Source organism: Clinocottus analis, unplaced genomic scaffold (genome assembly GCF_023055335.1).
Source record: "Clinocottus analis isolate CAN_PGR_092001 unplaced genomic scaffold, fCliAna1.0.p SCAF_12, whole genome shotgun sequence".
NCBI lineage: Eukaryota > Metazoa > Chordata > Actinopteri > Perciformes > Cottidae > Clinocottus > Clinocottus analis.
This window is the reverse complement of record NW_027175843.1, coordinates 11491648-11514372: the sequence shown is the minus strand read 5'-3', so window position 1 is coordinate 11514372 and position 22725 is coordinate 11491648. Positions and strand designations below refer to the sequence as shown.

The following is a 22725-nucleotide window of genomic DNA, read 5'->3' as shown; positions in this document are numbered from 1 at the left end:
TATGAGGCTGAGAGCTAAAGGAAAGACTCCACACCTTTTTTAAATAATAGCAATTCTTTATTGTGGCTTTTCGTCAGAAATTTGACATCAGCTGATTACAGAGAGGGAACAGGGCTTATATGCTGAAATGGGACACATACTGTACATAGAAAACACAATAAATTACTTCATAATAAAGAATTAAGTAGAAGTTAATATTTACCATCTCAATACTTAAAAATAATTTAGAGCTGGGCTTGTTTGGACAAACAAATGGCTTGTCCCCCTTTCAATAGTCGCCTTTTGGTTTCATCCCCAGATGCATGGTCATACAGTACATTTCAGTAACTACTACATTTTTGGAAACAACAGATTTTGTAGTGCAGCAGGCCAGTGCAAGAAAATCAAACTGTTGTGTTTTTTTCAATTAACCTGTCATCTGAAGACAAGTCGACCAGAGCTGATTACATGACTGCAGGTTCTGTTATGTTCAATTTGTCTGATAACAAAAGCACACACGTTAACTTGTCTCCAGGGGCTAAGCATTTGCTCGTTGGGTGCACACACTTAGCCCAAAAGTGCATTGTCGCTTGTCTCATTAAGTTAAAATACTTGACTTGAACTGAAATGGTAATCAGCGGGTTCGGCTCTTTGTGTATGCTCATTCATTGTCTACTTTCTTAGGCACAGAAAAATGAACAAGGCACCTCTAACATTTTGAAGCTTTAGCACTGTCAAGAGCAGCAAATTAAACACAGTAGCATCCAGGTCTCTTCTTTTTATTCCTGTACTCTCAAGCACATGGTTCCCTTCTTGTCAGTGTAAAACGGGTCATGACACAGAAATACAAGTCATTCTCTTTTTAGACATTCATTATGTTATTATGAAAATGTGCTTTCCCCCATAAATTAACTAAATCTTACATTCTGACAAAGACCTCAGGGAAACTACACAAATGAGTGTGTTTGTGAGATGCCAGTCAATTTGTTTTCACTATGGCAACAAAACAACATGAGAAAACATAAAAATACCTTCTCATTTCAATAAATAATGAGAGCTTTGCTGAACACAAAGGTAATGTGATGTAAAACAAGTAAAAGAAGAAGAAGAAAACATTCAAAGCTACATCTTAATCACCTTGTGTCACCACCTGAGTACATCTTTAAGTTCCTGGGCTGTCTCCTGATTCCGCTTTGTGCGCTAGGCCGTGGAATGTTTTTAAAGTGAAAGGTCAGGGGACAATAAGCAGGGAAGTTGGCGCTAAGGGGGTGTAGGTGGGGCGGTGGCCGAGCTTGGGGTCAGGGAAGGTGAAAAGGAGTGAGGAAGGAGGGAGTGTGAGTTTTCAGGGAGGGTGATGGGGGAAGATGTTTCAGGAAGTGATGGTATGTTCCTCAGTCTGTCTGCCCTGAACTGTCTCCCCACTGTCTCACCTGCTTCAGGCTTGAAGAGGGCATCAGCTAACACTTAGCTGTGCAAAGCCGATCAGCTTCACCTCGTCCGGGATCTCCGAGTCGTCGCAGCCAGAATCCTGCATGAGCAGGAAGATGGTGAAGGTTAACGTTGCTACATCGCGTCATGACACTCTCATCAAGATCAACAACACCAATCTGGTAGAATCTCTAGAAGCGCTGTGGTGTGATACCCTAAATTAATCAAGGGATTGAAACAACCGCAAGTTTATTATTTACCAAAATGTGGATTTTTCAAACTGAAGTCTTTTTAAAAAAAAAATGCATTGATCTCACCATCTAAGTGTGTCTGTATTGCCAAAGCCTGATATATTGTATTGTAATCTGCATCTGAGAATAATAATCCCCAGCAAATGCACAATTCTCTACTGTTAAGTAAAATGTTATAAAAACCACAGTTCCCAGCGGTTTCAAAAATACATTTTGCTTCTTTTTTTAAAGAAAATATGAAATGCATTTGGAAACTATTATTTTATGAGTTACTATTGATAATTGATGACAGTATACCAATTATTACTTAAAAGTAAGTATTGAGAAATGTACGGCTAGTTTTGGTCTTTTCATGATATTTATTGTCAATGAATAGTTTTGAACTATCATTTTTAGGTTGTGCAAATTGTAATGATATTTTGGAAAAAGGTTTATAAACTAGCACACTTACAATCGTAATGACAGAGAGTGTTTCAATGTGGATTGTAACATCTGGCCAATATCGCAAATCAGTTGTTGTGCTGCGTCAGCAGCTGTATATCAGGTCACAACATCACTATTATGTAAATGTTTAAATAAAACATTCTGAAGTTGAAGTGTTTGGATCTCTGTATGTCTGTACATTTATATCACTTATAAATATGTATAAACAATATGTACTTTTGGTCTGAGGTTGCTTTTCATGGTTTGAGCTAGTTGCAATGAGGAATTGTTAATGCAAGAATCGACAATCATATTTAATGTAACTGTGTGGTCCTAGCTTTATTGGGTACAGTTTGGTTACGGCTGTTTCCTGTTTCAACATGAGTTTATCTGGTTTGTTGTGGAAGAACCTGACTGGCCTGACCTCGGTAACTTGCAACATCTATGGGATGAACAATAACTGCAAGCCAACCTCATCACCCAACATCTCTGCCCATATTTCCTGCTCCTGTGACCCGACATGAAAAACATAAATATGGATTCTGCTATTGCAGCATATTATTGTCAGTGATTTTGCAAAAGAATGTTCAACAATCACTCATGGTTATAATGTTTAAACATGCTGGAACTATGTTGAGGTGCCTCATAGTGCATCCTCCCTATACAGACCAGCTCCCAGTAAAAAAAAGCATCGACAGTTCAACCTTCCAGCACTTGCATCTCACCCCAATTTTAGGCGGCTCAGATGCTATTCGCAGAGGCAATATTGGAGGCTGTGTGCATTTGGATTTGTCTATGAAAGTTTTTCTTTTTCATCCAGCTCTCCTGTGGAAAAGCCAGCGTGAATGGGTAGCCTAACACCTGGCGACCTCTTGCAAGTCACACCTGATTGGCAAGAGACTGAGAGCTGTGCAGTTGTGAAAAGAGGTCGCTCTCTGTGAGCGCCATACTCTATGGTGACCTCTTGTTCGCATAAGTCATTAAGTTGCTCTAGTGCCACCCACACCATAATTTGCCTGCATAGAGTGTTATGAACAGTTTGTGTGGCGAGGGAGGGTAATTATTCACACTCCCTGGGTTTTGTGACACTGCTCTCGTAACTCTTGGTTCAGAAAGGCACAGTGGAGCCGCAGTGAGGATTTTACAATGTCTGCAGTGGAGCAACATATGGAAATGTCAGCATGCCCATATATCTACATGGCATGCCCCGTACTGCCCTCACTGTGCCTCACTAGGGACTGGTCTTCCGGCAACAGTCACTAGCTGCTGATGAGGCAAACATGGAGAAAGGTCTTTTGTAAAGCATTGTGACCCAAAGCACAGATGTTGTTTACTCACAATTACAGAAAGGTCAATTAAAAAAGAACTGTGACAAAATCAAAAATAATATAATGTTTCTTTTCACAAATGTCCCTGTTTTTCTAATTTCATACAAAGATTCTTATAATGGCATATAGTCCTAGTACTTAGTCTTTGTTCCACCTGCATTAGTTACAAAAATAAATTTAATTCCGAATCATTTGGGTAAGAATTGCAATTCTTATGTCAATTTTTTTTTTCCCATCCCTATTAAGTAATACCAACAAAACATTCTTAAAATACCTCAGTAACTAAAATACATTCAGTAACAGGTATTGGTTCATGCTGAAGCCTTCTAATAACTCCAGCTCTCACTTTACTAACTTAACCTTTCATCAAAAAGCTGTTTAAGGCTTAACTTTGTCAACCGGAACCAACACAGGAGGGTTAGCATCAGCCATCAATCATTTGGAAACTCACCAGCTTAAAGGTCAATACTTTGTAGGTAGTTGGATCGTCTACAATCTTCTGAAGGTTAGCAGCAACTGTCATGTAGAGGGCATACAATAGCATTACCTTCAAATAGCATCAAACTAGTTTTACCGAATGAAGAGCACATTTGTACAACAGAAGAACATATGTTTAGTGTTTAATATTAAAAGTAGAAAAAATATATATTTTTTACAAAATGCATACAAACCGTCTTTAATACATGGACTAAAACAGTTAGATTCTGGCAAATGTTCACGCAATATGAGATGGATTCTTTAGAAAATACATAACATGATTAATTTATAAGTGGCTGCAAATAATATGTAATAAAAAACATAAAAACATAAAAGAATATTCATCCACTATGTCATTAGCAATCACAATGACACATGCAATCACAATGACACATGTAATAACTACAATTAGCAATAATATTAAAGATACCAGAGGAAGAAGAAACAACAGCTGGAACGTCAAATAAAAAACAGACACAACACAGCAACACAAATAACAGATAAAGAATGGAAACAGATGTCTAATGAAACACACAAAATTACCAATTTAATATTTTGGAGAATAGGCTTGGAAACTAAATATGAGACACTTCTTCATCCCAAAAATGATTTCTAATATATAAAACGATTAGTCTTGCAGTGTTGGAAGAACTATTGGGAAACTAATACAGAGTAATTAACTTTTATAATGCATATGATTAAACATGTTTTTTCTTGAAGTTTATAGAATAGTTTTTTTGTTTTATTTAACAGAACTCTGTAATTAAAGCCATAGCTTTATCAGAGTAGGACAACTTACAACTGTCACTTAGTCAAGATGAAAATGCTCTATTAAGAAACTCGAGAACTACAGCAATTAATTCCAGATTTAAGTATGAATTTATGGAGAAAGTAACTAACAAAGAAGGAATATTGAAGCTGTGTTTGAAATAGCGATGGATTTTAGATAACGTAACAACCTCACTAAATACCTATATATATATATATATATATATATATATATATATATATATATATATATATATATATATATGTATGGGTTAGTTGTAGGTTCACACGTGTGAGTCTCTTAAAATCTTAAATATCAGATCTCTTTCATCTTTTAAAGCTAAACTAGTAATTTATTTAATATCAGATAATCATTTTGACACATTTTGTCTTACTGAAACCTGGCTGTGTCATAAAGCACAAGTTATTATTCTTAGAATAAATGAATCTACTCCTTCCAGTGAATTTAATAATTAATATTAATACTCCTATTCCTCAGGGCACTGGCCAAGAAGGTGGAATTCAAGCCATCTTCAACTTAAGCCTATTCATCAACCCGCAGCCTAAACTAATTATAACTTATAACATTGTTTGTATATTGGGTTTATTATTTAGGAATGTTTATACCATATTGTCTTTGTCATGAATTTAGATTACATATACCAGCTGCATATATCAACATCATACTGAAAATAAGTAACACACACACACATATATATACATATACACTGTCAACACACACACACATACATGTATATATATATATATATATATATATATATATATATATATATATATATATATATATATATATATATATATATTAGAGCTGTGAAAATTAACGCGTTAACTCGCTATGATTAAATTACAGGATTAATGCGTTCATTTTTTTAACGCATTTAACGCATGCGCAGAATGAGCTTCAACTATTTCCGCTCTAATGCAGTCAGACGTAGATGTCAGATGTTCACTCGGGAGGACGATGATACTCTCTAAGTGGTGCTTTTGTATAGTTCATAGGCTTAGTATGTATGTATGAACGACACAAATTACCAGAATAAAATGGTGTAACATTACCAATATGACCATCCAGCCCGTTGACCAGGCCGGCCGAGACCAGTTCCTGGGAAACGCCATCCGATGTGTCTAGGGAGGGAATAAATTGACACATATTAGGCCTACAGCATTTCCCTTAGCAGGTAATTGTGTTAGGTATTGAATTAAATACTGTCAAGAGCATAAACATTGCCATTACCCACACAACAATTCACATCGCAGTTGAAGAGCACATTAAAATCCATACAGGCAGAGCTCTTACCTCGCCCAGGTGTGAATTCAAACCGGATGTCATTAAGCTCCTTTCTAGAGTTCCTGAAAGAAGAGTCAGAAGGATATGATTGCACAATAGTATCTAAAATGTCAGATTAACTGTCTATTAACAATTGACATTTTAAGGCTCTCACGTGGCAGCAAAAACAACCAGCAACATTTCCTTTTAAAAGAATCATGACTGAAGCTGCAGAACATTAGGAAACACCCATGAGACAAGGAATGACTGTAAATTATTCATTGTTTTTGGCCACTTGGGGGCAGTGGAAACAAGCCGTAAACACAACATTGACATACTATCATCAATTGATGTGATGAACGTGCTGCTAACAGTGATATATTTACCCATCAAGCAGCAACATTAACATACATTTTTAGTTGTGTTCACCTGACAAATGATAGTCCAATATTTGCTCTACTTTAGACCCTATTTTTTGGAAAATATAATACTAACTGCAAAATGTTTGCTCAACTATGTACGCCAGCCTTCACAATCTTTGTCTGTGTGTTGTTTGGCGCATTTGGATCCATTAGATGCTGTGCTCTGTGATTTTGTGAACTTAGATGTTATTTAAATTTGTTGCATTATGCTATAAGGCAGCTGCAACATTGAAGTGGCACGTACCCTCAACCCTATACCACAGTCAAAATAAAAACAGCCACGTATCAATCAAGTTTGGTTGATTGCATCAATGAAATGTGACCTTCAGCCTCTCTGCAGCATCAGCTTGCATTTATTTGCATCACTCACATTTTAAATCTGTCTTCAAAATGTGTGTGTGATGGGGAAGTAGCAGTAATAAATGTGTGTGTGTAGTGCTGCTCAAGAAAAATCTGATGGGAGACGATTCATTTGGTTTCTAGACCAGTTAAATAAATAACACGGCCAGCCCACAACCCTACTTTCAGTTGAGATTAGAGCCATAATTCTACCATAATTCTGTTCATAAATAAAGACATATCTGCAATGAGTTTGTTAGTAGAAATTCGATACAACACAGTGGGAGCAACAATTTACTGTGAGTCAACTTTAGAGAAAAAACAGGGTAAAGAGCAGAGCAGCAGTGGAGCAGATGGACGTAAACAGCCTCTCTTTTCCCAGTAGAGGAAGCAGAGGGTCCACATTGCCAAGGCTGTCAAGGCAACATGTATGTCAAGAGGATCAAAATCCTCCCCAAATAAATCATGCCTAAAATCTGCATCTGAAGAGTCATTGTTTCTCTAGTTCAACAGCAGTAAATTTAGCATTTCTCTCCACCAACCCGTCATTTAAATTTTGACACATTGTGAACCGGCTTGCGTCTGTGAGATGACGGTATAATCCTACTGGACAATAACAGGTTTATAACTAATCATTTTGAACAAAAGAGGTACAGCATAATCTAAACAGGTCTGTGATTTGAGGTAAAGGCTTCAATAAACATTTTATTGGCAAACATAATGGAGACGAGGAGGGAAGTCTTTTAAAATAGCTCCACATGTACACCAGGTATGGTTTATCAATACAGACATGCATTGCTGGCTGTCACAGAAGTGGCAGTGGAGCCAACTGCTATTTTTTTAGGCAAGGCAGAAAAATGCAAAGATATATATAATAGATGAATTTAGTCACGACATGACAGGATTGACACAATGGGCAAAAGCATGCATTGGGTATCTGCAATGGCAAAAGTGTGAAAAAAAAAGCAAAGGCTGGGTTTTAGGGTGTGTGTATTGGAGAGGGTGCAGGTCAGTCTGCTGTGTAGGATTCCTGTAACTGTGTTTTTAATAAATAAATAAAATGTTTTTTAAAGAAGGTAAGTTTTCCTGGCATGGGTGGACTAGTGAGGTCCAATCATGTGATGGTATTTTCTTTGTGTCCTCTGTTTTGTTTTTGTTTTTTAATTTTCTATTTTCTTCTCTACTCTGATAATATCTTTGCTGCATGATACAGGGGTTTCCCATCTTCAGCCGCCCCTCGGCACTGGAAAAGAAGCTGGCTGTCAGAGGTCACATTCAGTTAACTCATTCAAAACTAATTGCTAGTGCATCCCAAGGGGTGATACCCAATGACCGTTCATAGGCTTGTTTTTGTACTAACAGTGAACTGTAAATCCAGGCTAATGTGTGACAAAGCAGGCACTAACGTTTTTCTAAAGCTATTTCAGGAGCTAACATGGCATTTGTCAAGTTCTAGTTATGCTTTTAGAGAGAAGAGTCTGCATAAAACATGCAAATGTCACCTCCAGACTGAATTGCTCAATGAATTCAATTTGGATCTATGCTACTTTGACGATTTAGGCTACAATGACAATGCACCAACAGCAAGCATATTATGCAGCCTGAACTTCTCCTTTAAACTGCTGACAAAACTCTTCTCAGGAGACCACTGTGCCATTCTATAACAAAAAAAAAGATTGAATGAGTTCCAAGCTAAATGTTGACAAATATCCAATCATGCTGCTGCTGTTCTCCCGTTTCTGTTACAGAGGGGATCGTATTACCATAAATGCATGCTAATTCGCAAACCTCCCTTATTGGAATATAGAGGAGGCCAATTCGCTGTTTATTTTGCTCTATTAGATGCAGTTATATCTATGAATTTACTTTTTTACTTTAGAATTTTAACAACTGGGGTTTTTTTGTTGTGTATTATATCTTACCTGACAACTAGATCCAGAATTAAGTCAAGGTTGTTTTTGAGTGAATTGCCTAGTTTGGGATGTATCGGCTGTCTAGCTTCTCTCAAAGCACACAAAATAAATGTGCTCGTCTTTCTAATGGCCATCAGGTGGAAAAAAATGAACCGTCTTCTCACTTGTAAACATTGTAAACATGAGGTCTTAATCACTGATTTCAAATCTTCATTACAGCAGGATCTTCATTTAGTACATTTTGTATCTATTTTCATATTAAAACTTTAACCCTTTGACAGTTATAACCTGAAATGTCAAAATCAAGGCGTCAAAACAGCAGCCCACAAACCAATGGGTGATGCCACAGTTAACTTCTTATATACAGTCAATGAGAGAAACCATTAGTAATCCTGTAATTTCCCCACTTATCTTATCTTACATTTCAAAACTTGAATCAGCTGAAAAACTAAGCCCATTGTTGCCAACTCTTTTTCCGGTGACAACGAACAACACTAGATATTACAGTACTGACAGCCGTAGGTGTTTTTTTTCAACAAATTCAACAAAAAACGCACAATATTTGAGACCGCTACATAAGTGCTAAAAGCATACCCATCAAAACTCTCTCAACAATAAAGAAAAGTGAATATTATCTTAAAGAAACATTTCCTCAATCATTAACAAACAGCTCAGAACATGTGCAACACCTTTGCCTTATCCCAAAATTCCCCAAAATGCTCCTAAAACAACCAAGTCTAAGTCAGCCTCTGCTGTTCAGATGGAGATAACTTCGTTGGTATGAAGAGCAGCATTTGCAGGATAAATTGTACACAAAGAGCGGCTTGATATTTATATGTTATTAATCCTTTCAAATATTTGTTTTTTTTCTATCCTGCTACAACATCAATTATATAGTGATATGTGTTTTTCAAGTGTATTTTTTGGAGTCAAGAGGAATATGAAGCATAATACAAGCACAGCACTTATGTCATCCTGGGGAGCATGTCAAAGAATAGTATCTAGTGAAAGGCCTTTATAATCCACCAGGACATATATTAGCATTTGAAAACCTGCTTTAGAAAAAAACCTGCATTTGATAAAATGTGATCAGGCTTTTTACGTCTAAAAAGGTATCTGTCACATGTTTGCATCTCTAAAACTGAATATTCTATCTGACAGACCAGAGAGATGGTCTGGCAGCCGAATGCTGGGATTATAGTAAAAATAATGAATGCATTTCTCTGAGAAATTAATACATTTTCCACCCAACTCTGCTTTGACACCTTTTTACAAGTTAACAGGATAAAAGTATTTATTTTGTTCGTTCAATAAGAGCTTCAATGAGAGTTTATTTTTTAATTGTCATAATTTATATTTATACAACTAAATTTAATATGCATCTGGTGTTTGAGCTTAAAAAGATCAAACCAACAAAACTGACAATTAATTTTAATCACCAGGTTAGAATAATGACTCTTCACCAGCCACCAAACAGTTATCGGCCCCCTGTTGCATGCCTGCAGAGTGTGCTTCAGATATCTGTTCAACCACGAGTGTGCTCTGCGAACAGCTCTTAAGGGAACTACAGGCAACGTAATGTCAACAAATGCACTATTGTCTGTGTGTTGCATCCCTTAAAAGTCCTCTCTCTTCCTCGATTGATGTGTTTGCTTATTGACTAAGACTTACTAAGAGACACGATATATTGTATATTATAGACAGGTATTGTATTTTTAATGTGTACACTTGCCCTGCATTCCCGTATTACATTAAAAGGGAGCTACATTTAGTTTGTTGTTTTCCAACAGGAAGTGTCTACATTAATCATTCTGAGGCCAAATCACAAGTCTCCACTACGCCATTAAAATATGTCCGTGAACCGCAACGTCTGGGAAACCACAGCAAGAAGCAAAGGGAGCCATGGAAGGATGACAGCAGAATGTGGAGCTCAGCCAGAAAACCAATGGAGTGTAACGCACTCCTCCCTACGACACAACCGGTGAGGCAAAGGGGGAAGAAAGGATCCATGACAATGCCAGATCCCCTCCCTAGCAGGCAAAGATCATTAGGTCTAATAATGGCCTCAATGTTTAAGACAAAGTAAAGTGATGATGCATGCATAAACATAATAAGTAATGTTCTGCATTTCAGCTTTTAGTCCTACAACTTAAAACTGCTTTTTAAGACTGTGAGTGATCCAAAGCTTTTCCAAACATGGCCTTGTGTATCGACCGGGGACTGAAAAAACCATATGAAAAAAATGATCTGTCTCACCTTAACCGTAGCACCATGTTCACGGCACCTTGAATGTAGGGTGTATTTCCATACGGCTCAACCTGCACGAGAAAACATCCGATGATGAGGCAGTTTACGTGGCACACTAATGGACTGAGAGATCAGACAAAACATATTAAATGGAAAAGAGAAAGAAGCTTAGTGCACAGCGTGTACGGCATAGCAAGAGGTTCTGCAAGTCGAAAATATAGTCGGAAAACATTTTGCGCGGCACATTTGGCCCATGTGTTTTTTCTTTTTAAATTATTCTGAAAATTGTCTCTTGTTTGTCGCAGCTACAGGAAAAGTTGCATGGGAAAAGAAAAGGAATAATACATAAGGGATACAGAGATCTGACTTTTTGATAGCGATACCTGGGCTTTGGATATTGTCTAATACTGATGCCTCACTGTGTGGAAGAGACTGAGATCATTCTTTTATGATTGCAGCAACACCAGGCTTGACTTTAACATTGCTTTGCTAACTTTGTAAAACAAAATGTAACAAATAAACACATAGATATAAGACGACACCTCAAACTGCTTTGGCTTCTTTTAAAACAGAAGGCTTTAGGAAATAGGTTGCAATGGCGGTGAGTCTTTAGATGAGATACACCCAGGCACTGAGTTGGTGCTGTCAGGCAGACAGCCATTTACTCCTATTAGTGCTAAGAGCATCCTTCTATGAGACCAACATCCAAACGCGTACACAAGCACATGTCCGCCTCCCAACACACGTGCACAGTCACACACAAGCGCAGCGCAGTATGCACGCTCACGGATGTACACAAACACACACAGACAATCACTGTGGCATCAAGGTCATTGAATCATGACAAATTAGTGCTGTTGCTGAATCCCTCACCTGGGGATGCTGAATAGACAACCCTTCAACAGGGACATTGTTGGCATTCTCCTCATTCTAGGAGGAACATAATGAGAAATTCTATTACATCCTTGGTAAAAAGAAATACCATTCAAACGCTATACATAATATATATATATATATATATATATATATATATATATATATATATATATATATATATATATATAATGTTTTGACACAAGAAAGTCATCTTAAAACAATCAATGAGGAGCAATTTTCTGGTTTTGTTAGACTGTAAAATAGGTGCTTTACTGTTTTTATTATACTGCATACAATTGTTTGTGGTGCAATAAACAGTCATAATTGAGTTAATTATTCTTACACAAGCTTCAGCCAAAATAGGCAATCTAATTGCATTTCCAAATATATATCCTTTCTGCCACGCCATCAAGTTATACAGCAACAGAAAGGTAAGGTTTATTTGTCTACTTGACATCTCACCAAAAAAAAGGTATTTTTGCATTTAACAATTGGTATATGAGAGTGCTAACTTACATCTTTGGCCTCATCTCTGACCCTTCGTGACTGGAGGAAAAAATCAAATACACATTTACATTTTCATATCACACAGCAATACTAATGATGTATTACATTTTTCAGTGTAATGTCCACTTTCATTTTCATATATCTGTTTCTCCATCTTTCAGTCCAAATCTATATTTCATTTTTCTTTCTTTCTGAAAAATGGACAGTACATTTCTGAAAAAAAAACCTGTGATCGATGAAAGGAAACTAAAAACCCATCCTTCTAAAATACTATCATCCACAACTTCATTCTTACTGAATCAAAACTTCTGGTAACATATGATTTATTGCATCATAAATTAATGCTGGGCTTTATCAAAGAGCTCTTTGATCATGGCTGCCTACTTCCTCCTGTCTCAAAATCTTCCAGCTCATTACAGCGACATTATGACAGGCAGAGATAAGCCATCTGCTCTCCGAAAAGAACGTAGTGATCAGGGAGGAAATGTACCGGGTCAAAGACAGAGGGGAGGCAGAAGGATTTGATCTACAGGTTAGACACATAACAACACCTTAATAACACCTTCATAACTTAAAGTCTGAATATAGATGTGCATGTTGTAGTTTTGTTAGTTTGACAAATTAAACTGAATCAATAAAATAATCTCAATGATGAATGATGAACGATAAGTATGAAAGGATAAACACTGCCGAGGCTGCCCTCTGTGGAGCCCCACTTACCCTGCCCTGATTCACCGCGGCCTTGCCCTCCTCGCTGCTCTCGTCCAGCTCGTCATCGCTCCACTCCCAGTCTCCATCTTCTGTCTTGTGCAGGTGGCCACTGGAGCCTGGGACTCTCCTCACCTGGACCGGGACACACAGAGTCACCGCACTTAATGGTGTCATTCATAGTTTTTAACTAAACATGATGTACACTGTTGTTTACCCCTGATTCCCATAGGTTTTACAAGCCTTTAAATGAGAGCACTGGAACCGCCGTGATGAGCTGATGTAACTAAAGGATCCCCTCCCTGAGAAAAACTGGCAACCCAAATTAAAAGTACATTTACAAAGCCACATTCAACTTACTAAGCCTATTCCATAAATCTGACTGCTACATACTGATGCCGCCAAAGAATCTTGCCAGTTCCTCGTTAATACTACATACCAAAGTTTTTACCCAAAAATATTCTTGTTATAGCAACAAAACACTTCATATCAGAATCACAAAACCTTCTTGTTATTTCAGAAAATCTACAAATATTATTGAAGAAAAAAAACTTCATAACTACCTACATCTGTAATAAAGTGTTCTGTTGACCAAACATTTCTTTGAAAAACTAAATAATTTGTTATGTAGTAGTAATTCAAACTTCTCTTAGCAACATGACACATACTGTAGGTTGTACATACTATTGGCTGATTTTCAAAGGTTACTGGTTTGAATGTCATCACAACATTGGTGATATACACTTTGCTGACAGTAACTGTCTGCTCAGTACCACAATAGAAACCGGACAGTTGCTTCAAGTAATTTCATCACTTAAGTAGGCTCAGCTTAGAAACAGCACAGCAGGTACAACACAGTACAAGGGTAAACTCTATAAATCATGTCAGAGAGAGAAATATAATTTTGCTAAATACCAGAAGTAATATGACTTTGAATGTTACCAGCATAAAGAAGGTAAGACATGTGTTGCAGCTCTACAGTCTGGAGGCAAAAAACATGTGACTCGTCATGCAGTGTGAGGTGAGATATGAGAACACCAGTGTGACAGGAAGTACAGCATACATGTAACTGGAAGCCACACTCGTGCTAGGGTATTTAAATGCCCTAGCGTTAAACTAAGGTCTAGTTAAAGAAGCACTAACGCTGTGGTATTGTCATAGATACAGAGTCAAGTTCCCCCAGTGCTGCCCAAGGTGCTTGAGCAAAGCAGACACACATCAATGCACCCAGCAGCCACATATATGATCACCAGACATGCAGCAACAAAATCATCCCACGGCAAATCTATGAAAATCTATGAATAGAAAACAATGTCAGAATGTAAAAGTCTTGAGTTGAAGAGAACAATAACTGATGATAACTGATGCACCTTCAGGTGAAATGCCCTGTATTTGGGATCAAGTTACACAAGGCATCCATACAGAATGTAATCATTACACAGGACCATACATTTAGACACAATGTCAATCCTCTTATAAGTTCCAACTTCTCAGTAACAGATCATTTATTCAAGCCCACATTGGTTGTAAGCCAAAATGCCTCATTTAAACAATAGAGACAATATTGTGGATGTGAGAGTGCCCTCTGCTGGTTACTCAACTCACATCCCTGCAGTTCATAATTTCATATTAAATGACTCTGAACATTTTTTTTAACTTTTTTTTGACATTCATATTTTAAATAAGTGGCAATTACAGGGTATTTCCTGTTTTCCTCATGCCCTTCCTAGTTTCTCCCTCCTTTTCATCCAAGTATTTATTTGAAATTAGTTTGTTGGTGACAGCAGACTGGAGGATCTGTCATCTCCTTCTCATTCACTGGAGTATGTTCAAGGAGAACTTGGGTTCCATTTACAATTAGCGGTCTGGCTTTAAAGCTGTGTTTCCACTAAGCAGTCCAGTTCAGTTTGTTACACATTAAAAAGGTTATGTTTGTGTCTCCATTCTCAAAAGTTGCTGGTACCTGCACTCGTGATGGTTTTTTAATACCTGCACCCAGCGAAACTGTTACGAGAGTTATACAGCAGTGCCCAACCTGCTAAAATACTCGTTTGCAAATCCCTTGAATCAGACCCAACCCGCAAAGCACCAACTTTATGCATTATAGTAGCACAACTCTCTGGAGTGAGCCAAGGACAGAAACAAGGACTGAAAGCTGCAGTGTGTGTGTGTGCGCGCCAAGGAAAAAAGGTGCAGTTCAAATAGATCAAGCAAGTTTTGGACAAGATTTTCGGAGAGTGACGTTGCAGTATTCTGGATATAAAGAGGTCACGGCATCCTGAGGTGACCACGTTTCTGCAGTGTTGCTTGTCTCTGCAAGCTTTGGGTCATGTTTGCTGAATGAATAATGCAGAGGACTCTGTAGGTCAAATCAGCACCAAGCAACAAGGACACTGGCTCTGTGGCTCGTACAGTTCATCCACCGAATCAGACATTACCTGGCTGTATTCACTGTGGATGCTGTCTATTTTTTTCTACATAACAATTAAAGTGTATTGATAACAGTAAGCCTTCAGTAATTGTTCATTTCCATTTTGGGATAAAATTACTCCACAGCATTTAAGCTCTGCTCGTAGTACTAGCATCAATTTAGACCCAATTTCACATAATCTGATTTTGAGATGTAAATACAGTCCAAATTGTGAAGGCTGTAATACAATTAACAAAATGTAATCAACTTGCCTTCAGTGCCTTTCTATTTATTGTAGTGGCTGAAAAATATGCCTGTACCACTTAAGTCATCAACAAACTTCAACAACATTGTGCCACTCCTCCTTTATTGACACCCTGTCCTGTATGTGCGTGGCATTAACGTCACACACAGTAGGAGCCCTGCTATCCACCATGCCCTCCATTTACTCCCGAGCAGTCAGTGAATTTCCACCCCTCCACGTGACCAGTCTGCCTTCCGGCAATGGCCCTCTGATCCCATTCCTGTCCTGGGCATCCAGGCGCTGTGTTATGTCAAGCCAATATCAGCTGTGCCTGAAAACTGCACTTCCTCCCATTAAACTGTGACCAGTGGGCAACTGAGCAAGTAACATGAACAATAAAGTGCTCCTTTGTGTTACCTAATGTTATCAATTCATTTAATCCTGTTTGTTGTTCAGTGTGCCACATACAGAGAGCTGCACTGAGAGCTACTGATCCAAGATGTAAGTCCATATGTGCCGTTTGACTCTCCTGCCACAGTCGCCCATATTTTTACATACGCTACACAACAGTTTAGGCACAAAGTGTTTAAGGTACTGAAAAGACTTAGCGTGCGTAGCTCGTGTTGACTGTAAATGCAACACTCTGGTGGACTTCAGTCGATCCCAGCACTTTTTGTGCACAATTTGTTCATGTTTAGTCAATAACGGCGTTATTTTACAGGGACTGTTTGTGTGAACATACCTTCTTTGCTCTCTGAGAAATCTTTGGTGCGCGATACAAAAGTTTTTCAACCAAATATTCTTTGTTCTGCAAGAGAAAAATAAAATGCAAATAAAAATCTCATTAAAATGTGTGAATTGACAGATACAGTTAATCAAAACTCAAAGATTAGTCACACGACAGTTTAAATGGTGTTTGGAAGTTTAAAGGTTAAGTTATCTCTTTAAAATGTTCAAAGTTAGTCCGGTGACAAAACCAGTTTGAATGTAAACAGTGTTGCTGAAGTGTTGCTCGGACGGAATGACCGAGGAGGATACAAAACATATGATTGGTTGATGCTTCACCACTTTGTTGGAGCACTGAATACATTTGAGACCAGCTCAACTTTGATTTATAGCGTGTCATGCTCGTCACATAGCAAATTGTGTTGAGGGTCAATTGATAGCTTTGTGTCACCGGCCTCCATTGAAAATGACCTGGAGCCTTTTGGTATGTCGCTTGTAGTGCGAACACAGTAAAAGATATAGAACTGAGGAAAATATTTCCATTTTCCCTTTTCCATAATTATTTCTGCCAAATACCATTACAGTGGTCTTGAACACCTTGTTTCTTGGCTGATGTATCAAAGTATGCATAACCATCATTATCAAAAAACCTCAATATACAAGGTTAAATCATTGTTTAAGTTGGCATGAGGCCATAAGCAAAATAACAAAATCTGCAAAAAGGGATAAAACAAATACCTTGGCCTTTTGGAAGAATTTACACTTCAAAAGCTCTGCGGCTGTCGGCCTAAAGATAGAGAAAAGTATACTCTTGAAAATTCATCCCAACACAGCTCTCTCTGAATGTCAACCAGGTGCTTATTATTGATCACAAATTGCATCAGGTCTCTTCACTGAAATGTTTGGTTGATATATGGAAAGCGGTGCTAACCTTTTGGCAGGATCCTTCTGAAGGCACATAGTTATTAGCTTTCTAAACGATTTGCCGTATCTTTTTAGCAGTTCCTTGTCTTCTACGCCTGTCTCTAGAGTGGGTGGATCATTCTGTAAGGTCAGCATTAAAACCTAAAAGACACACAAAAAATGCTTAAAACCACCCTCACATTTCAGCAGCAACACAAATATTGTAGGAAGAAAATAAACTCAAAGCAGGAATCTGAAGAATAAATGCTGTAGAAAGTGAAAGCAACGGGTTTCATTCGATAAAAGGTTGCCTCTTGATTCGTTGTTTAGTTTCCCAATTAAAGGCAAAAGAAGCAAGTCAGAATGTGTCTCCATGTTTTTTAGAGGAATGTTTAGGAAACTATGAGTTCATGATTATCGCTCTCTTTTTTCCTTTGAGAGGGCTGGTGAAAGCAAAAATAGCTGTGATTAGGACACCACACTGATTAAATAACACCTAATAATAACATCCAGACCACTCACCTTCATGGGTGGATAGCGGTGATAGGGTGCAGAGCCTGTTGCCAACTCTATGGCTGTAATTCCAAAGCTCCATATATCTGCTTTGAAATCATAGCCTCGAACCTGTGGGTATACAATCACAATATTCTGGGATATCAAATACCCTTAAATCTCTCAGACTTTAGTTGTTCTCTTAATTGTAGCTGGATAGAGATAGACTCACCTGTTCCATCACTTCCGGCGCCATCCAACATGGCGTGCCAACAAAAGTCTTTCGTACTTTATTTCTAGTCATATCCCCCCCTGTGGCTAGGAAACCGCTTACTCCAAAATCTGAAAATATAGATAAACAACCAACACAACATTCATGCCTGAATCAAACGGGCATGTCAATATAATCACGGCTGCAGTGATGGCTTTTTTCATAAAATGTGAAAGAGACAATATTTATGAATGTAAATTCAAAACTCAAACTACCTTCATGTGTGACAGGTAACCTCATCTTAATATACATTACCTTCTTCATTAGGTCCTAAAACCTGTAAATTTAGTTTCATATTTTCGGCAGTACTGCTTTTAGTTGTATTAACTGAAATAAAACAGTGAGTGCAACAGAGTACAACAGTAGTATCATGTTTAACACACCTGCAATCTGAACAGATCCATCTTCTCCCAGTAGTATGTTCCCAGCTTTCACATCCCTAAGATCAAAAAAACACAAACACAGTCCAGCAACAAAGTCATGTGGAGCAGCATTGATTCTTCCGTTCGTGTAAACGAGTCCCACCACAGCCCACCACCATCTGGAACTCTGCCCAAAGGGCTGATGGCGGTTTGAGCCTCTCAGTGACCTTGAAATACAGGAAGTTCAGAGAACTTCACTCCACTGCACTGCTTGCCAATAAATATTATTAGCTGATTGGTTTACATTTTACCTTTTCTTCTAACTTTTTTTGTTGCTAAGTTGTCTTAAAATTTGTTATTTTTATTCCTACAATAAACTAATCAACAACTAATCATCAACAAGTTAAAATGTTAAACGTGTTACCTGTGGATTTGTCCATTTCTGTGCAGATAGTCCAGGCCCTCGAGAACTTCTTTTAATATAGTAGCAATTATAGGCTCATCGAGCGCTCGACTTCTGTCCTCTTCTTTGTTTGTGTGCTTAATTATATCCAGCATAGAGCCTAAACAGACACCACGGAACAACAAAGACATTCATTTTATTTTTCACATTTCAATAACAAACACAAATGAGTTGCAACGTCACACATGATCAATATCCAACCACAAATTATTCAGCTTCGGTGAATTATTTGGTGTCCTTTAGACAGTGAAACGTAAAAGGCATAAGATTAAAGTGGGTAACTTTAAGCGCCGTAAGCTTTTTACAATAATATGCAACTAAGACTATGCACAATCAAAGCACAAACATAAGTCAGCAGAAGTTTACCTCCACTCAGAAGCTTCATGACTAACCAAAGTTCATCTTTCACTACAAAGGAGGTGTAGTAGGTCACAACATTGGGATGGTAGCACTGGCTCATAGCTTGGATTTCTTTCTATTGTGAGACAGAAACCACAGGATGACAAGTGATGTTAAAATGGACAGATTTTAGTCACAACATATTTTGCCACTTGACATATTACAACATAGTGCACAAACTTGCAGCACATGATTCAGTATTACAATCTCTAAGGTGTATGAATGAACATTGTTATTATGACATAAACAGAACAATAATTGTATGCATCAGATGAAAAGTAGCAGTACAGCTTTAGATAGTAATACAAAAACACCCACTTAGAAAATGAGCCTGTATTTATTGTACTTACCAATAGCTCATCCATGCTGGTCTGGCATTTTTCCAGGTTTATTCTCTTTATGGCGACACGCTCTTGTCTGGGGGTACAGAGGGCTGCCTGCACCACAGCTGTGGCCCCGCTGCCTGGAATCAGAGGCACAACAGAGTACAGACAAAGTGGTTAGGAGCAAAAAAGGGACTCACAGCAAACACAGCTGGAAGCGTATTATCTTATAACTCCTAAATTCAGCATCACTGTGTGGCTTTCTGGTATTTGTCTGGCCCTCTGTTCCTCTGGTTTTGTGTTTATGTTATGGTATTCATCTTCTATGTGTGCTGGCTGACAATGACATAAGCTGACTTTGAGTAGAGCGCTCTTTTTTCTGCAATGCTATGTGGGTTGTTTACTTTGTTCCTTGCAAATCAGGCCACGCTGGAGTGGGGAAGTTGTTCACGCCAAGAAGCTGTGACACACAGCATATTGTTTCCAACTGTTAGTGGTAGATAAGGAGAACACGCATGAGATCTGACTGCTTACCAGTTGATTATGAGAACAGAGAGGGGGGTCTCCCCAACTCACCGCAGTCAGCAGCACACAGCTGGGCCGCTACTTCTTATCAGTAATGATACGACTTGTTCGCTCATCTGCACTGTGCAAGCATGTGCCAAAACTATTCAGGCAACTTCCTTTTGGGCATTTTTTTAGTCCATGTGACATTTTCATCGTTGAGTTATTTTGAATTTTATATTTCTAAAAATAAATGATTCATGATAAGACTGGAATTGAGCATTATGTGATTTATGCCGGGACACGTAACTTTTTTTAACTCCATAAAAGTTACAGGAAGAAAATAGTAGGCTATATATACTATTTCATAATGAATGCCACCAAGTAATAGTGCCAAAAACACATCAACCCCAAGGTCAATTATGATAACAACATGCATTGAACATATCAAGACATTTATTCTAGTTCTTTGTATAAACCAGTGTTAAATTCACTCTGCCTTTGACTTATTGCTTTTGTAATTGTAAGAGCTTAAATAATAGGGTCAACTAATCAATTACAGACAAGGAATCGACAACAATTATTAGTTAGGTCATGAAGCCTTACGGCTTTTATCTGATTGTGAATTAAAAATATTGTTTAGGCTGTTGATTGGACATAAAGAACCATTTTAAGACATCACTCTTTGGCTGTGAGGAATTATAATGGCCATTTTTTTCACACTTTTTGACTAAATGATCAATTTGAAAAAATATGCAGAAAGTAACAAATAAATGATAATAATAACATAATAAAAAAATTCAGGTTCAACTCAACGTTTTTGGGGCGCAAAAGTACTTTTTCCACAATTATAACAATTACGATAATGAGCATAAGCATTATCACCTGCATAATGATTCACTTGTTGTGAGTTGATGGGATAAGCTAGTTCATTCTGTTTAAGTGCCATCACAGATAACACACGTGAAACAGCAGGTTGTGGGCTTTACGCACGGCATCTGTGATGTTACTAATGGCTAATAAACTGGACACGTGCCATAAACTAGCATCCAAGCGGCTAAGATCGCACTTAGGGAAAGTGACATTTACAACCACGTGCAGTAAGCTGCATTTCAACAGATTTGACTTCATCGGGGTCACAAACACAGCTGATGTAGACCGGCTGGTCTCCGGTAACATCCGCATTGCAAAGCACTGGAGAAGCCGACTGAATATATATATATATATATATATATATATATATATATATATATATATATATATATATATATATATATATATATATATATATATATATATATATTTTCTTTAAAAAAAAAAAGCCGGTAGGCCTCGCATCATTCCCGGTTGACAAACCGCGGCGGAATGCCTTTCCGTGATCATTTACAGCGTGCATCACATCACCGGGTACTAACCTATGACTTCCTGCAGCTCGTACGACTCCCTGGTAATTGGCCAGCTGGTTGTCAGCGCTGGTTGCGGGTGGAGGACCGGAGCCGGAGCTTCGCCTTGATCCGCCATGATGAGGATGATTCTGCGCTAGTTACAAGCCTCTCTCGCAGACAGACAGAGAGAGCGAGAGAGAGAGAGAGAGAGAGAGAGAGAGAGAGAGAGAGAGAGAGAGAGAGAGAGAGAGAGAGAGGGAGGGAGAGTGAGCGAGAGAGTCAAGTTTGACCTCACCTCCTCAGCACAAATGTCATCTGGCGGCTGCAGCGATGTGACACACAACCCGGAAAATAACGGACCGTACACATGCGCGCGCACACACGCGTTGCCGTACCAGCTGCATGCTGGTTTGACTTCACAAAGGCCCGATGCCACAGACTGTATGTTCAACACACACAGAAAGAAATATACTGAAGTAAACATACAATATCATTTTAGGAGGTTCAAGGGCATCCTGGTTTTAACTCAGGGTGTAATTACATTTATTAGGACACTGTTATATCATAACATTGCTGTGAAGATGATGTATTAGTATCCAGTAAAAACGACTTGGCACCTTCTTTGTGTGAGACAGTAATACGGATGTGTGACGATTTTATAATGTCACATGTCGTCAAGACCGCAAGAGACGTTATTGACACTGACCAGTAGATGGCGCCACCCACGCTTATCTAGTGGTGTATGATGATGACTGTGGGACAAAGCCACTGCTCTATACTGGAGATGAGAGAATACACCTGTATATATTATTAGAGAGGAAAATGTACATACGATTATTTTGTTTGATCAATTAGAATATGTCTTTTGAAATGTTATATGTAATGTTTCTAAAATTATACTACAGATTACCTCAATATACCACATAGCAGAAAGTCATATATTATTATTGTATTTATTATAACACTCATTAACATTTAGGCAAATCATGATTCGAGCGCAGAGAGAAAAACAGAGAGTCTCTATAGTGTTATCTTAATTTTTTGTTTTAAAAAGTTCATCACATCTGTAACGGCCTGATTTGCCAGTCGCGTGTGTTTTTAATTACACAATCGTGCCTTAATGTCCTCTTTTTTTATTTATTTTTATTTTTTGTATTTTATGCTTTTACTAGGTCACATGATTTATTGAATTCTACTTCCCGGAGGTCAACTACAGGCTATAAAACTATCAATAGGTGGCGTAGTTTGCCAAAATGGTGCAGTCTGGTCTTGTGTAAAGCATATTTCTA

General features: G+C 38.1%; 1 protein-coding gene across 2 annotated transcripts; it reads right to left on the bottom strand.

Annotated features, from left to right (window-relative positions):
- Positions 1 to 41: 41 nt before the first annotated feature.
- Positions 42 to 21767, bottom strand: stk39 (serine threonine kinase 39). Of its 2 annotated transcripts, XM_068573062.1 has the most exons (18): positions 21467 to 21767; positions 19575 to 19687; positions 19192 to 19300; positions 18787 to 18925; positions 18384 to 18439; positions 17962 to 18071; positions 17760 to 17861; positions 17266 to 17399; positions 17073 to 17121; positions 16351 to 16416; positions 12967 to 13089; positions 12256 to 12285; positions 11737 to 11793; positions 10873 to 10934; positions 5973 to 6025; positions 5732 to 5800; positions 3861 to 3925; positions 42 to 1507 (listed from the first exon to the last, which is right to left on the bottom strand). In XM_068573062.1, the coding sequence occupies exons 1-18, from the start codon at positions 21570 to 21572 to the stop codon at positions 1433 to 1435; spliced, it is 1518 nt and encodes a 505-aa protein (XP_068429163.1). In that variant the 5' UTR covers positions 21573 to 21767; the 3' UTR covers positions 42 to 1432. The 2 variants fall into 2 exon arrangements, with proteins under 2 accessions (XP_068429163.1, XP_068429164.1); XM_068573063.1 differs by lacking the exon at positions 21467 to 21767 and having other exon boundaries at positions 19192 to 19296; positions 19575 to 19661.
- Positions 21768 to 22725: the final 958 nt, after the last annotated feature.

What these genes read in the sequence shown, in the direction of transcription:
- stk39 (XM_068573062.1), bottom strand. Translation starts at nt 21,572, where the DNA reads ATGGCGGATCAAGGCGAAGCTCCGGCTCCGGTCCTCCACCCGCAACCA. An exon ending in AACATGGTGCTACGGTTAAG is followed by an intron (nt 6,026 to 10,872) that starts GTGAGACAGATC and finishes CTCTTCTTTCAG; the next exon opens with GAACTCTAGAAAGGAGCTTA. An exon ending in TGAATTCACACCTGGGCGAG is followed by an intron (nt 5,801 to 5,972) that starts GTAAGAGCTCTG and finishes TTCCCTCCCTAG; the next exon opens with ACACATCGGATGGCGTTTCC.